Source organism: Leptonychotes weddellii, chromosome 11 (assembly GCF_054177405.1).
Source record: "Leptonychotes weddellii isolate Sample4059 chromosome 11, ASM5417740v2, whole genome shotgun sequence".
NCBI lineage: Eukaryota > Metazoa > Chordata > Mammalia > Carnivora > Phocidae > Leptonychotes > Leptonychotes weddellii.
The window spans coordinates 87,779,235-87,795,745 of NC_138379.1; the positions used below are offsets into that span (position 1 = coordinate 87,779,235).

The window sequence follows — 16,511 nt, forward strand, 5'->3', positions numbered from 1 at the left end:
TTGTTAATTTTAGCCATTCTGACTGGTGTGAGGTGGTATCTCATTGAGGTTTTGATTTGGATTTCCCTGATGCCGAGTGATATTGAGCACTTTTTCATGTGTCTGTTGGCCATTTGGATGTCCTCTTTGGAAAAATGTCTGTTCAGGTGACATTCTATTTCTTTCCTGCTGGCTTGCTGTTTTTTTGGGCTTCTTCTACTCTCAACAAACAGAATCTTCTTCTTTACTGCATTGCAGGACCCACTTGACTTAATGTATAATTTGGCAGATATTACAGAATAATGTGCATATTGAGGTTCAGCAAAAACTATTTTACCCACTCACCACTTTGATAGCACGTATGGGGAGGATCCAGAGTGTACCCTGGCCTAGTGGTGGAGAACCAATGGTACAGAGTGGGCTACACTGGGGATGGGGGAAGGGTATAGGGGAAAGAGAAGGGTGGCAGGAGATTTCAGTCAGGTTATGGTCAGATTGGAAAGGAACTTAAATACCATGCTGAAGGATTTGGTCTTGATCCTGTAGAAATGGAGAGTCAAGGAAGAAATGAAAGTAGGTGGATAGACTGAATTGTGCCCCCCGCCATTCCTATGTTGAAGCCCTAACTCCATGTGTAACTGTATTCTGAGGTGGGTCCTTAAGGGGGGGTAATTAGGGTTGAATGAGGTCATAAATGAGGTCATAAATGGGGCTCTCAAGATAGGACTTGTGTCCTTATAAGAAGAGGAAGAGACACCAGAGTTCTCTCCCTGTGCCATGTGAGGACCCAGTGAGGAGTTGGCCATCCACAGGCCAGGAAGAGAGGTTTCATCAGAAACCAACTATGATGGCATCTTGATCTCATACTCTCAGCCTTCAGAACTGGGAGAAGATAAAATTCTGTTGTTTATGCCACCCAGGCTGTGATATTTTGTAACTGCAGCCCTAGCACCCTAATACAGAAGGAGAGAAGCATAATTGGACTTGGGTTTTAAGAAGCTAACTAGTACACTGTGAAGGACTGCTTTGCATAGTCTTTGTCTGGTCAACTCTATATATTCTTTGAAACGCAGCTCCTTTGGGAAGATTTCTTGATTCCTTAAGTTTCATTTTGATGTTCTTCAGTGTGTTCCCATTGTATTATGTGCATATACATCTACCGCAATAATGTATCATAATTCTTGACTTTAATTGGCTGTCTCTCCCACCAGACTATAAACTCCTTGAAATCAAGGACCACATGTTACCTTTGTATTCCCAGCATCTAGTATAGTACTTAGCACTTGGTACTTCTCAATCAATATCTATAGAATTAAGTAATTAACATAGAAGAACCCGAGGCAAGGAAGCCAGTTCTAAGACTACTGATATAATAGCCCATTAGCAGAACATCCACTTGTAACTCACATCATCTTAATTGTTTGACAAAACATGGTAAGAATTGACAATAGTTTGTCTTTATTTCTAATGTCTTCCAAAAATAAAATTAAAAAGTGCTGAGGAAGTTGAATTTAATGATTTTTACCTCACTAAAAATTAGGCTCCATCCACCCATTAAGTCCTGGTACAAACACATAGTGCCCAATATCCTCAAGAATGAAGAAAATGCTGACTATTTATAATCACCTCATTTGTTTGGAGGAATCACCAATAGTCTATAAAGTGAATTAATGTGATTGGCAAACACAAATGCATTATTCTATAATCTATGTAGAATTCCCGATAAGTCTTTCAGAGCTTGCCAGTATATCCAATGATTAAAGATATTAGGTCCAAGTGAATCTTCTATCTTTACTTTTATAGTACAGGAACAGTTACAGGAATGGAACTTACCCATTAACCAAACAAAATGTTGCTATAAATCACTGTATTAATTGTGGAGTTAAAGTCTGTGCCTGCATCATGAAAAGCAAACAAGAGACGTTGCCAAAAAGAGATGTGTTCAGTTGATTTGACTATGCTAATTTGTTCAATTTCAGTCTTTAGTCAAAAGGGTTCTAGATGACAGACTCATTCATCGGATCATTTGAATTTGACCTATTAAAGATGGTCAATTCTATTTGATTTTTCCAGTTATTACAACATTCTTAGAACATTGTATATGGTTTAGGGCTTTATTGGATGGAAGGTGTGTGAATCCATTTTCCCCTATTTCCCTCTGATTCTCTTGTTCCTATATATCCTTGGGCTTTTGCAGGGACTGAGAATAGCCAAAATTTAATAGAATTTTTTAATCTATTATATATATAATAATCTATATAATTATTTAATCTTCAGTTAAAATTCCAATAAAGGGGGACGCCTGGGTGGCTCAGTCGTTGGGCGTCTGCTTTCGGCTCAGGTTATGATCCCAGGGTCCTGGGATCAAGCCCCGCGTTGGGCTCCCTGCTCCGCGGGAAGTCTGCTTCTCCCTCTCCCACTCCCCCTGCTTGTGTTCCCTCTCTCGCTGTGTCTCTCTCTGTCAAATAAATAAATAAAATCTTAAAAAAAAATTCCAGTAAAGGTTCTCTAATTGCTCAAGCTGATGTGCCAGAAGTAGAAAAATTTTACATATATGTGTTTAAAAAGGATAACTGGGATTATTTAGAAAATAATAATGAATTTCTAATGAAAATCAGATGACCTTCTGAAATATTGGCCTACCTTTTGGAGATACTTTTTTTTCTCCTCAGATTCCTGAATCTTTATGGTTTCAGCAGTGATATCAGTAGTCTCTAAAGGAAATAAAGTCAAATTCAATCTAAAATAATTTTATCATGATTTTATAATAATGTTGATATAAACTTGGATAAATGTTAAAAAGTAACAGAATAGGAAGGTAAACACAAATATGTACTGTCCTGAAACTTTACAAACCGATTCATAAATAATTGGAGACTGAATTAATTAGCTATGGCCGAAGGGAGCCTTTAATCTCTTTAGAAGAGGAGTAAGCCTGAGTCCAGTGACAAGAAAAGGTCTCTGAAGAGAACATCTTTGCAGTAAAAGAGTTTCCAATTTTTGCATTTCTATTCAACGTGTTAGGGGAATTTAGACATTCTCCTCTGGATAAGTAGGATGGTCTCTGAGACAGGGTTTTGATATGCAATTCAGAAAGTTATGCCAAAGTGTAAAGATGTCTCCTTATACTTATTACCTATTTTCTGAAGGATCTAGGAATCAGGATGTTGAAATGCCTAAGACTTGGTACTTACTGTTTTTCTCAAGGCTAAAAGGTTGGAAGTAAATTTTCTCTAAAAAATACAAAAGGGGGGGCACCTGGGTGGCTCAGTTGTTAAGCATCTGCCTTCGGCTCAGGTCATGATCCCAGGGTCCTGGGATCGAGCCCCGCATCGGGCTCCCTGCTCCGCGGGAAGCCTGCTTCTCCCACTCCCACTCCCCCTGCTTGTGTTCCCTCTCTCCCTGTGTCTCTCTCTGTCAAATAAATAAATAAAATCTTAAAAAAAAAATACAAAAGGGAAGTGAAGAAATTATTGGAAAGACCATAGCATTAAAGATATTTAAGCTTTCTAAAAAAAGGTGGGGTATTTAAGCTTTCTATACCTATAAAAATTGCGTAATAACAGTTTCCATCTCTTTGGCTTACTAAGGTTTTACAGGTCTCGGACTTGGTTCCTAATATTGATTCTGCTTTCAACTTTCTCTGAGGCTTTCATGTTTGAACTTGATTATGTAAACAACCACCCTTAACATCCTTTCAGTCAACATATAATATTTCCCCCAGATTATTCTATACTGTTTAGCCAAACAGATGCCATAACCTAAGGGATACTTTCAGATGTGGTTTTAGATGTAACGAATATAGCACTGATGCTTTCCGCGTGGAAGGACTGCTGAGAAGTTAAAAAAAAAAAAAACTGTATAGGTTTTCAGACATTTGAAATGAAAGATTCTTATTTTAGAAATAGGTTCGGCGGTTACTTGTGACAGTGGCCCCGCTGGTTGGTTACTGATGACGGAGGCAGAAACCAGTGGCCCAAGGCTGCTACTCACCAGGCGGACTGCGCCTAGAGGGCCGGGCCACCGGCAGGCGCTGACTGCTACCTCGGGACAGCACCAACTGAGATTCGTTAGTAGGGTACATCGACGCCGCGATCCAGAACTGCTTGGCCAAGTTCGAGTCCTGTTCCGAAGTTCCGGTGAACACCAGTAATCCCTGGGGGCAAATTTCAACGGACTCCTTGTGGCTGGGAAGCCTTCCGCCGGCCCTCGTTTCCATGGCAACTCAGGACGCTTCTCTGAGTTCGCTCGCTCTTCTCCCAGCCCCGCCCTGCGGAGAACCGTCAAGCTGGCAACCACCACCGCCAGAAGCCCTTTGATTCCTGAATAGATGCTGGGGTCCAGCGCGTGCCTGTGGATGATCTGAAGCCCACTTCTGCGGTATCACAGGCTTCAGGACCAGTCCAAGCCTTGGCGACCAGATAGGAGGAGTCAAAAACATCAGGTTTGGGGTGGTTCGTGTCCTGTTGGGAGTCAGTAGGGCAGCACTTGAGTTCTCTCACCACCTCAGTCAGCCTTCAAACCCCCCTCCCCCCAGTTTCCTTCCCCCCAAATATACCTATATATCTAAATAAAGCTTTTCAACTCTTAGCCCTACCACCCCAACCCACCTCTCCTTCCACACCAGATTGCCCACCTTATGTGGATAGTGGTTGGAGAATTCAATAGGGCAGCTAACATCCTAGCCCATGGGGGCCAGAGCGCTGAACTGGGCTGAGAAGTACCTGTGTATAAAGTTCTTGTTGTATATTCCCCTCTGCCCCATCCTTTAAGGGAAATCTCATGGAAGAAACTGGATTTAGATTGTGCTTTACAAATCAGTCCCACTAAAAGCTGCCTGCACTGCAACAGTCCTAAATGATCACTTAAAAGAAGGACTGTATCTGATGTGTGGACTCAGTCCCTTCCCGAAAAATAAATTATGAAAAATGTTAATGTATTTTTACAAAAATATTAATAAGTGTGAATAAATAACTTTCCTGGGAGATTTCATTAATCTAGGAACAATCTAACCATTTCAGCCATAGCAAAGTTGTAATTAGTGTGGCAGGAATTAAGGTGGACATCATAAAGCCAACTTAGGAAAGGTAATAACCACAACTTATGACCTTATGGCACTTTATTCTTTCAAAATACTAATACAGTCTCACAGTTCAAAAGTTGATAATCACAAGTCTATACAATGACATAGATCAGTGAAGGAAAAAATCCTATTGTATATCTAAAATTTTTTTGGTTAAGAGCCTGAAGGAAATTGATAAATTATAAAGACATGAATTTTACATTGTATATTTAGCTGCTAAAATACTGATTTTTCTCTTGGATAAGCTATTAATAGGCAATGGGTAATACTGGAGCATTTCCAAACCCCACCTTCCCCCAAACACACCAATGTGCACAGACAGCTCATTTGGATGATTCCCAAATCTTTTTACCTGGCCGTGTAGTTAGTGATTGGTACTATTAGCAATCAGCTAACTACACTGCCTAGTAACTAGACTCACAGGAAAAAAAGGTTTACTTCCATCATGCACTGCAGTCCCAAGTTGTGATAGACAAATCATATTGGTTCATCGGTTCAATTGTAGCTCACTTTAGTTTGTGGGTTGGTGAATACCTTACTAAATAATGAACGAGAGGCAGAATGAATCACAGTATACAGAATTAAACGTTACATGGGGGGGGGGGGGGCTCCTCCCCGAAGTCTAAATGTCATTACAGCTCACAATTAAAGCCATTAAACTTTACACACGTCGCTCCCCTTGCAGGCTCTCCTTGCAGGCGGATTGCCCAATCTTGCTTTTACTCCTCGGGGTAGCTAACAGTTTAACTGCGTCTAGCCGCAGCCGTCCGGCTAGTTTGCTGGAGTGTCCTCGCAGGTGGACAGCGTGCTGGGCGGCCAGCGCTGTGCCCAGCAAATGCTGACGCATCAAATCTCGAAGCGCAGCTTTCTCCCAACGCTCGGGGTTGGCCGTTTGCCGCCGAGGGTGGCGTCCTCCTGCCCGCGGGGCGGCGGGTGATGCTGTGCCTTGTTTTGATGGCAGTGGAGTTAGTGATTGTAAGCACCAGAGTACAATCAGCTAATTACACTGCCTACAAACCGAGCACCGGGCGCCCGCGGGCTGCAGCTCCCGGACGGCCGGTGGCGCCAACGCCGTGGCCCCGAGCCGGCGGGCCTCGGGGTCCAGGCCGCGTCTCCCCCCCGGGCTGTGCCCGACGGTGCCTGGGCGCGAGGACCTGGGCGCGGGGCCCCGGACGACGCCCCGGACCCAGCCGACACCCTCGCCCGGCCCGCGGGCTGCGCTGGCCCCTGCCGGACCCCCGCGCACACTTGGCGTGGCAGGGCCAGCGGGCAGCGCTCGGAGGGGACCTGCACCCCTCGGGCCGCGCCCCCAGCCCCCAACTCCCGGTGTTCCCGGGTTCATCCCAGCCGCCGCCGTCCCCGCGCCCGTCTCGGTGCCTCCCAGGGCCTTCCCCCGCAGGTTCCCTTCCCGGATCCTCCCCTCTACGCTTCCTCGGGTCCTGCTCCCACCTTCTCACTCCCCCGTCCGCTCCGCCCCAGAAAACTTCTCTTCAGTCCCCAGCCCAAACCCTAGAGCCGGCTCTCTCAACCCCGTGCGCCCCGCAGCTCCGAGTGGCCGAGTGACCGTGGCCGTGGCTGACCAACCGCCCTTGGAACCCGGTGGTGGAGGGGCGGGGCACGCGCGAGGTGGGGTGGGGTGGAGGAGGGGCGGGGTAGGGGAGGGGAGGAAGCCGCGAGCTGGGGCCGAAGGCGGGTCCCTGCAGGGAAGAGGCCCTGGGGACTGAGGCCCAGATTCCTGAGAAGTTTCTCTTCCTGATAGGGCAGGAGGGACAAGGAGCTCCTTCTCCCCTACCCCTCCCCAAGAAGCCCCACACGCCCACCCAGTTTTCATTACCATCTTTGTCAGGGAAAACAGCCTGGCCTGGTACCAAATTGTAGGCTCTAATTTTCCAAAGGGAGATAGGCCTCGGTGGCCTCAGGCATGTGGGACAACTGCCTTGGAGAGTCCCATCTGTACTCTTGCCTTCCCCTTGGGTTTCTCTTACACTCTTGGAGGGCCATGCAATGAGGTGGAAGGTTGGCTCTTTTCATCAAATAGTGAGTGGGCTCAAGAGTTAGATCAAAGCTTGGTCCTCACATACTTAAATACCTGCTATATGTTCAGCACCTAAGGTCATTCATTCTACCCTCCATATGTATAATCTAGGTGGTAACACAATGTGAACACACATTATCTACCACTCAATACAGTATATAATAAATTGTTAAACTGGGGAGATATATAAGAGGGTGGGGTCGGGCATCAATGAGGACTGTAATTGTCAGGGAAGGCACAGGGAAGAGCCAGGTTCCAATTGGTCCTCCAAGCAAGACTAAATTGGGATATTCAGGGTGAGGGGTGGGGAGGCCAGAGAAACAATGTCTTGTGACCAGTTACATTTTCTTCTCACAATTCCACATCTGATGATGTAGATGTATTTATGTGTGTATTCGGACTAGATTGAACAAAAGAGGACAGTTAGAGAATTTCTGGGAGACCTCTACTAATACTTCATTCCTTGAGTTACTCTTTCCCCTCTTTTCCTTCAATGAATGCATCAGGAAAGGATAAAGAATATTCTAATTCTACACTGTGTGGAACTCAGTTGGAAGTAGCCCTTCAGTATGGTCTTCATGCATCCAGTATAGAGCACTCATTGTTGACCCCAAAAGCTTAGTTCTAGATTATTTTCCCCAGAAGAAAACTTCCCAGCTAGAGATTGATTCCCTAAACCCAGGAAATGGTTCCCTACATGCCACTAGTAGCGTGAATTAGGGGCCAGTCATCTAGATCATTCAAAACAAATTCCAGGCTCACACTATTAAACCACCAGAAGAACTTCCCAAGGATGAGTTTGAGTTACAGCATTGTCTTTCACTATGAAAGACAGCACATTCTTTTGCCACATGCATCATGTGTCCTGAGAACACCAAAGTGAAGAGTAAGAAATCAAAGTATAAAATGTACAGTACAGAAAACATTAATTCTCAAGATTAACTTGTAAAGTCAAATTGCAAAAGATGTGTCATTTATAACTATTTTTTTGTCTTCATCTTATCTTTGGGAGAAGCACAATGTTGTAGAACACCTCACACTTCTTTAACACGTACTGTACCCCAAGCAGTAGCAGGCAATATGCCAGAATCAGAGCTAGGTGAGCTGCGAGTTCTCTAGAGGTAACTGTACAACCAAATTTGTATTTTATAGCTAATTAGACATACATACGTAAATGCAGGAGTGAAATAGCTTCCATTCCATTAGCAATATGCAGACTTACAAGTTTGGGTTAGGACATAATTATAAAAACAATTCTGTTTTTTTTCAAATTGTTAGTCACTTTACCCAATACAATATTAAATACCTCTTCCTGATTGACATTTTATGATTATTAGTTGCATTTTACATTTCTTACCCGAGCTGGATTGCTGCCCTCCAAGGTAGTGGTTGCAGTAGATGCCTTGAATTTTATATTTTTAGAGCTTTTCTTCAAAGGTAATTTAAAAAATAAAGAAAACATATGTAAAAGCCATCAAGATGCATTGCCTCCAGAAATCGATTTTTTAAAATACAGTCTATTCTGCGGGTAGTGCAACTAAAAAAAGTAAAATAACGAGAAAAAAAATTTGTGTGGCCTTGTCCTGTGTGTGTGTGATTGTGTATGTGTGTGTGTTGTTGTTTTTTTTTTTTTTTAAAGAATGCTTGTTCTTAGGGTTGCTGTTGATTTGGCCTGTAGTTACTAGAGAAACTCCAAGGAACTCATTCCCTTTATGGTTCATGTCTAGGCATGCCTGGAGACCAGGGAGACCCATGATTTAATCTAAGTAAGAATGCTTGTGGTGTTTTAAATGACCAAACAGAAGATTGCATTTGTTTTAGACAAAACCAGGAAGGTACCTTTCAGAGAGATTGTTTACTGTTTTATTGAATTTCTGGGCTTTTGGTGATTCGGGTGATGGGGAAGGAGTGCTAAGGAGAGAAGATGAGGTTGGTGATTAGGAACAAACCCAGAAGAGTACAGAACACATATATCTTCTGCTTTAGCTTTGGAGAATTTGTATTAGTTAAATTTACCACTCCTCAGTAAAAGACTAGAGCAATGGGGATTGGGAATTACAAAAGATGGAGACAAACTTACTCACTTCTTTTAACACACACAGACACACCATCTGAACATTTTCTATCTTCCATAGCTTTTGGAGGATGTTGTTCGAGAGGAAGAAGTGAAGAATCAGACTGATTAGAAATTATTGGAGTTTAGCAGCTTCTTTTTAAACCTATTTTCTACATACATATTATCTCTTAGGAAATAGAAAACCATATTTTAATTTTTACATAGATCAATAAATGTCAGACTACCTTATTAATGTTCATGATACTATATTTAGGAACTAGTTTATATGCTGATGCAAGACTAGATTGAAATAAACTTAATGCCTTTTTAAGAGCTAAAAATCAATGAATCTGTTCAATTATGAGAGAAGATTTTCTTTCTAGCTAAAATGAAGTGCCAGGAATTTTTATAATTTCACTCTTCTGATTCCATTTCATTGTGCTCTCATTAATAAGAGTGTACCAGATTCTTCATTAGCTTCTTATATTTATTGATCAATCTATACTGTTGCTTTCAAAGTAAAAATGTTAAATTATCTTTCAGTAAATCAGAAACAGTCTAAAAAATAGGCTTTATAACTAAAGTTGCTTGAGCTCTTAAGGCTTCAGCAGTAGGAGCAAACATGTTACATATTTACCATCTTGAGAGAACACAGTCTAGGGATTTACAGTCTAGTTGGAGAGGGAGACAATTTGTGTACACCGATAATTAAGATAGCTATAGTTTAGTAATTGTATCAATATTAATATAGAATATATATTATTTATACATTTATATTATATATATTAAATACCAAGATTGTTAGATTAATAGATACTTCAAGACTTCTGAGTACTAATGTAAGCTTCATTATTATTTTAAAATTAGTTTTTAATTTTTATTTTTTAAATTTTTAATTAAAGACGGTTGACCTATACAGGGCACCTGGGTGGCTCAGTCAGCTAAGCGTCTGCCTTTGGCTCAGGTCATGATCTCAGTGTCCTGGGATTGAGCCCCATGTGTTTCCCTACTCAGCAGGGAATCTGCTCCTCCCCCCTGCTCAAGCTCTCTCGTTCTCTCAAATAAATAAATTAATTAATTAAAAAAAATCTTTAAAAAAAGATAGTTGACATATAATATTAGTTTCAAGTATACAACATAGTGATTCGACAATTATATACATTATGAAATACTGTAAGTGTAGCTACCATGTATCACCATACAAAGTTATTACAATATTATTGACTATATTCCCTATGTTGTATTTTTCATCCCTGTGACTTATTTTATAACTGGAAGTTTGTACCTCTTAATCCCCTTTACCTATTTTGCCTATTTCCCCACCCCTCTGCCCTCTGGCAACCACCAGTTTGTTCTCTTGTATTTATGAACCTCTTTGTTTTTTTGTTTCACTTTTTAGATTCCATATGTAACTGAAATCATATGGTATTTGTCTTTCTGTGTCAGACTTAATTCACTTAGCATAATACCCTCTAGGTCCATGCATATTGTCACAAATGGCAAGATTTCCTTCTTTTTTATGGTTGAGTAATATTCCATTATATATCTATATATACACCGCATCTTTTTTAATTAGTCATCTATTGATGAACACATGGGTTATTTCCATATCTTAGCTATTATAAATAAGGCTGCAGTAACTATAGGGGTACAGCTATCTCTTCAAATTAGTATTTTTGTTCTCTTTGGATAAATACCCAGAACTGGAATTATTGGATCATATGGTATTTTTATTTTTATGTTTTGGAGGAATCTTCATACTGTTTTTTATAGTGGCTGCACAATTTATGTAAGCTTCATTATTGCCAGTATTTAGGAAAAAAAAAAGGCAAATCACCGAAGGTGGGGGACCCAGAGAAGGCTATATGGAAAATGTGAGGTCAAGCTGGGTCTAGAAGGAAAAGTAGGACATAGATTAAGGGAGAAGACAGAGGTGGATGTTCTTGGTAGAAGGAGCAACTTGTGAAGGAAAAATACAAGCCAGTTCATGGAGACCGTAACATACATGGTCAGTTGGGAGAGCAATCAGTGTGTCCCCACTTGAGGAAATAAGATTAGAGAGGTAGATACGTAGGAAATAGATCATGGAGGACCATCGGTGTCAGGCCACGGGGTTTTAATCTCATTCACCTGACTTTGGGGGCCCATGACTTATACGATATGTTGTTCTGTGGAGATTAATAAAGTGGCATGGATTAGAAGAGGGAGAGACTGGGGAGACTCAGTATCCATTTAGGCAATTATTTTAATGACCTAGGTATGAAGTGATGTAGAAAATATGGTATGAACAGGAGAGACTTTGGGAAGGAAATGGCATAGGACCTGGTGACTGGTTGAAGCCAAGAGAGAGAACAAGATGAACCTCCATGTTCCAATGACAAACCGAAATACTGGGAGGCAAATCTAGTCAGAGGCTAATTACGATGCATTTGTGTTCAGGCTTGCTTAATTTAGGCGATGAAAGGACATTGGTAGGGGCGCCTGGGTGGCTCAGTTGGTTAAGCGACTGCCTTCGGCTCGGGTCATGATCCCAGGGTCCTGGGATCGAGCCCCGCGTCGGGCTCCCTGCTCGGCGGGAAGCCTGCTTCTCTCTCTCCCACTCCCCCTGCTTGTGTTCCCTCTCTCGCTGTGTCTCTCTCTGTCAAATAAATAAATAAATAATCTTTAAAAAAAAAAAAAAGAAAAGAAAGGACATTGGTAGAGTTGGATATTGGGGGCTGCGACTATTGAAAGGGGAGATTTAGTCATTTCCTAAAGCGGCAACAGTTGAAGTCTGAGGATGAATGAACATCCAACATCTGCTGTGGTCCACCTGGGCCAGAGCAGGGAACTAGCAGCAGGGGTTTTTTCCTGAATAGAAAACAGAGCGAGGAAAGCAGAAGCCTTGGGACCAGCTTAGAGTGTATCCGTGTCCTCTCTAAGGGCTGGCAGGAAGAAGTAGGTCTTGAGCTCACAAGAAGTACAAGAGAGAGGACTCCCACAGAAGCCAAGCTGTTGTAAACAGGGTTGTATACACATGTGAATTCAAGGGAAACAGCTGTCTGGGCACCACCACATCATAAGGTTTGGTCAGTGGGCAGCAGATGACTACAATGGCTCTTCCAGAATGTTTGTCTCAGGGCTTTATTCATTGAGTCAGTTAAGAGTCCACAAACTTCTCTAGACTGTTAGGAAACAGATCAACTTTCCTGGCTGCTTCCCACCACTGGTTAGCCCCTGTCCCCTCTCCAAAAAGCCTCATGTAGATTTTTCAGGTTTTTAGAGGTAATTTCAGGTGGTCCGAGGACACAGTTGAAGAAAGTCTGTTCTTAAGAGCTCTAGAATGTGTTCTGTAACTTTATGAAGCTAAAAGCAGGAAATTGACTGATTATCTTGTTAATACATTCATAAGCATGAAAATACTTTATGCCATTCTTTTAAGCACCACCGGAGGAGGTCTACCTATTCTTGTTTTTATTTCTGTTCTCCCCATTTGGCACTTAAGCCTTTTTTCTAGGTGCGGTTTATATTCTTTAATTTTAAAAAAATTATGTAACTCTGAAAAGAATCACATAGTTCTGATTTGTTATCTTTATTTCCTCTATATCCATAGAGCATATCTCAAGGATTTCATCAAGTTCAAACATCTTGTCAAGTTCATATTGTCTTTCCCCTCTTAGCTCATCTGTAGCTTGTTTAAATCTCAAACTCCATTCCTACTTCCAGGGTAAAATCTTCCTTGGAGCCTGGAGCCTCATCTTGATCTTTTTCTTCTCTAACTCCTTCTGCACTTAATTATTCACTATATAACTAGTATCTCCCATTACTAAGAGAATGTTATTCTCCAGTGTTCTAATTGCATTTTTGAAATCAGTATTTTGTAATAGTAGAGAGTGCTGGTGTATATAACATACATATATTAGTACAGAGCACTGTATATACATTGTCTTATATCCTGAATTGTTTGCAGTGGGCTATCTTGGTTTCCAACTTGATGCATTTCATATATATATATATGACTTCACTGACATATCTATATCTGGTCCTCCTGGCACGATACCACTTACATTATGATTGCTCAATAATGCCCATAGGAAATACAAATAAAGTAGGAAAAAGGCTTGTGATAAATACACTTGCATGGTCACTTTATGAAAAACAAGCATCATAGTAGTTTGATTCATTTAGTTTATCAGTAAATGTTTCACTTAATAGATTAGGCAGCTCTAAACTTAATTTCTCTTGGGTTCAAATAAACATAGCATAACTGTAGAATTTTATCAGGTAACATTTTAGTATATGCAATTTTGTTTCAACATTAATGTAACTTCCTTAGTATGTGGTTTGAACATAATGGGACTGAAGAGTTCATTGTAGAATAGTTCATCACTTTATAAAACGGTGCTTACTTGCAGTTATTAAAAATATATATACTTTCTGTCAGAAGTGGGATTTTTGCTAAAAAATCTGTATTTTTTTCCTCATTAGCAATGATGTGCATTTACAAGTGGATATAATTTGCAACTTAAGGAAGGGATGCTAAGGAAATCAAATAGATCTGATAAGATTGGCTATCACATCAAAAACCCAGTGAATGTATAAGAGGGGAACCCTCTTGCACTGCTGGTGGGAATGCAAGCTGGTGCAGCCACTCTGGAAAACAGTATGGAGTCTCCTCAAGAAGTTAAAAATAGAGCTACTCTATGACCCAGCAATTGCACTACTAGGTATTTATCCGTAGGATACAAACATAGTGATTCAAAGGGGCACCTACACCCCAATGTTTATAGCAGTAATGTCCATGATAGCCAAAATATGGAAAGAGCCCAGATGTCCATCAGCAGATGAATGGATAAAGAAGATGTGGTGTATATATATATATATATATACACACACACACACACACACAATGGAATATTACTTAGCCATCAAAAATGAAATCTTACCATTTGCCACGATGTGGAGGGAACTAGAGGCTATTCTGTTAAGTGAAATAAGTCAGTCAGAGAAAGACAAATATCATATGATCTCACTCATATGTGGAATTTAAGAAACAAAACAGATGAACATAGGGGAAGGGAGGGAAAAATAAAACGGTACAAAATCAGAGAGGGAGACAAATCATAAAAGAGTCTTAATCATAGGAAACAAACTGAGAATTGCAGGAGGGGAAGTGGGTGGGGGGATGGGGTAATTTTGTGAAGGGTGTTAAGGAGGGCACATGGTGTAACGAGCACTGGGTGTTATATGCCACTGATGAAACCCTGAATTCTACCTCTGAAACTAAAGGGAAAAAATGAAGAAACAAAAGAAATAGTACTCATCACTGAATTTATTCATTCAATAAATATTTACTGAGCATCAGATGTTATAGTGGGAAGAATTATTAAAAAAAAAAAAAGACAATTGAGCAAAAAGCTGCCCTGTGAAGTTTAACTCTGGGAGCTTTATGAAATACATTACCCCAAGACACACTACATATGTTGGATCCTGCTTGAGAGGATCATCTTTTAAAAAAATAAAATAATCTTTAATATATGTAAGAAAATCTAGTGAATGTAATGTTCAATGTAAATGATATTTTAAAATTATTTAGCCTATTTTTAAATTATTAAATGCATAAATATTTTCAATTTTATACTGAAGTTTAGCTAAGATCAAGAAGACAAACGTAGAAGCAGATTTTCAAGGTTTACCATTATTGATGAGACTTGGGGCTTGAAGGTGCCTTAGTGGTAAGAGTTGAAGTCCCTCATGCTAAAAGGAAGAAATGCAATTCGGGAAACTGTTAACTTGTGCAAGGTCATTTCAGTCATTTTCGTGTTTTCTACCATTTGATTCTCTGTTACAGATAAGGTAAAATTTGTCTTTTTATTAGATTTTATTTATGTTTTTACATTTTTTATTTAAATTCAATTTAGTTAACATATAGTGTATTACTAGTTTCAGAGGTAGAGTTCAGTGATTCATCAGTTGCATACAATACCCAGTGCTCATTCCATCATGTGCCCTCTTTAATGCCCATCCCCCAGTTACCCCAGCCCCCACCCAGCTCCCCACCAGGAACTCTCAGTTTGTTTCCTAGAGTTAAGAGTCTCCTATGGTTTGGGGCACCTAGGTGGCTCAGTCAGTTGGGCGTCTGCCTTCAGCTAGGGTCACAGTCCTAGGATCCTGGGATTGAGTTCCGAATCAGGCTCCCTGCTCAATGGGGAGTCTACTTCTCCCTCTCCCTCTGCCCCTCCCCTCTGCTCATGCTCTCTCTCTCTCAAATAAATAAATTAGAAAAAAAAAAGTCTCTTATGGTTTGCCTCCCTCAAAAGGCTTCCTCTTCATTCTGTTTTTCATCCTCATTCTGAATGGCCAGAAACCTCATGTTTCCACCCGTTTCTGTGGTGCTTCCCCAGGCTTCTTCCCCTTTTCCAAACATCTCCAGATAGAACATGATTCTCTTGTTCTATTAAGGATAACTCATTTGACATTTTCAGAAGGAAATCCTGAAAAGACAACATCTAATCAGGGGACTAAATGCTTTATAATGGGAATTTTAGACATTCCATAGAAATGGTGGAAGAGCTGGATTTGGGGTTGGTTTTTTTTTTTTTTTTTTTGTCTTCAAATTTCTTTGAGAGAGAGAGAGAGAGTGAGCAAGAGAGAGAAGGAACAGGGGAAGGGGGAGGGAGAAACAGGCTCCTGGCTGAGCAGGGAGCCAGACATGGGGCTCCATCCCTGGACTCCAGGATCATGACCTGAGCTGAAGGGACTGTCTTCAAATTTCAGCATCCATTTTCTATTCTACTTACACCTGAGGTTGGTTTAGGCTGGCCCAGGCTAGACCTTTTGCTAAATTCTAATATCCTGTCAATGAGCATTACTACGTGGGTGTTTAATTACCATCAAAAACTCAGTATATTTCAACCTGAACCAGCCACTGTTCTTTTTCTACCAACTCTTCTGCTGAACTCAGTTATTTCAATGAAACATTATTGTTTTGGTAACTAAGGCTGGAAACCTGGAGTGATTTTTGAGTATCTCATATCTCCAAACTCAGCATCCAAATAGTTATTTGTGTACATAACTGATTTCCTTCTCTAGATTATAAGCCTCTTGAAAGTTGAAACAAAATTTTTAACCCCATGGCACTTAGCAGCATCTCATATGCAGTTAGATGGTCAGTAAATAGTCATGGAGTGAATGTCAATTATAAGAGAAGCTCTAGTTGTCATTATGTGTAGGAGGTGATTTAAGTAAGGTGTTTAAAATCATCATAAACAAGTAACTGAAGGAAGTCTTGCATGATGTTTAGTTTCTATTTATTCTTTCCTGAACTCTAGGTACATTGTTATTCCACTGTTCTATTCATAACATCCAAGGCCTGCCTG

At 40.8% G+C, this 16,511-nt stretch overlaps 1 protein-coding gene across 1 annotated transcript; it reads right to left on the reverse strand.

The window, feature by feature from the left end:
- Positions 1 to 312: 312 nt before the first annotated feature.
- HOATZ (HOATZ cilia and flagella associated protein) lies at positions 313 to 4,936 on the reverse strand. Its single transcript, XM_081797364.1, has 3 exons — positions 3,973 to 4,936; positions 2,623 to 2,693; positions 313 to 405 (listed from the first exon to the last, which is right to left on the reverse strand). Exons 1-3 carry the CDS (start codon positions 4,196 to 4,198, stop codon positions 313 to 315), a joined length of 390 nt encoding a protein of 129 aa, XP_081653490.1. The 5' UTR covers positions 4,199 to 4,936.
- Positions 4,937 to 16,511: the final 11,575 nt, after the last annotated feature.

Bases quoted from the DNA above. Each gene is read 5' to 3' on its own strand.
- HOATZ (XM_081797364.1), bottom strand. From the start codon at position 4,198: ATGGAAACGAGGGCCGGCGGAAGGCTTCCCAGCCACAAGGAGTCCGTT. The intron at 2,694-3,972 runs GTGAGTAGCAGC...TATTTCCTTTAG, and splicing joins CTCTAGGCGCAGTCCGCCTG to AGACTACTGATATCACTGCT. The intron at 406-2,622 runs GTAGGCCAATAT...CCCCATCCCCAG, and splicing joins AAAAAAAGTATCTCCAAAAG to TGTAGCCCACTCTGTACCAT.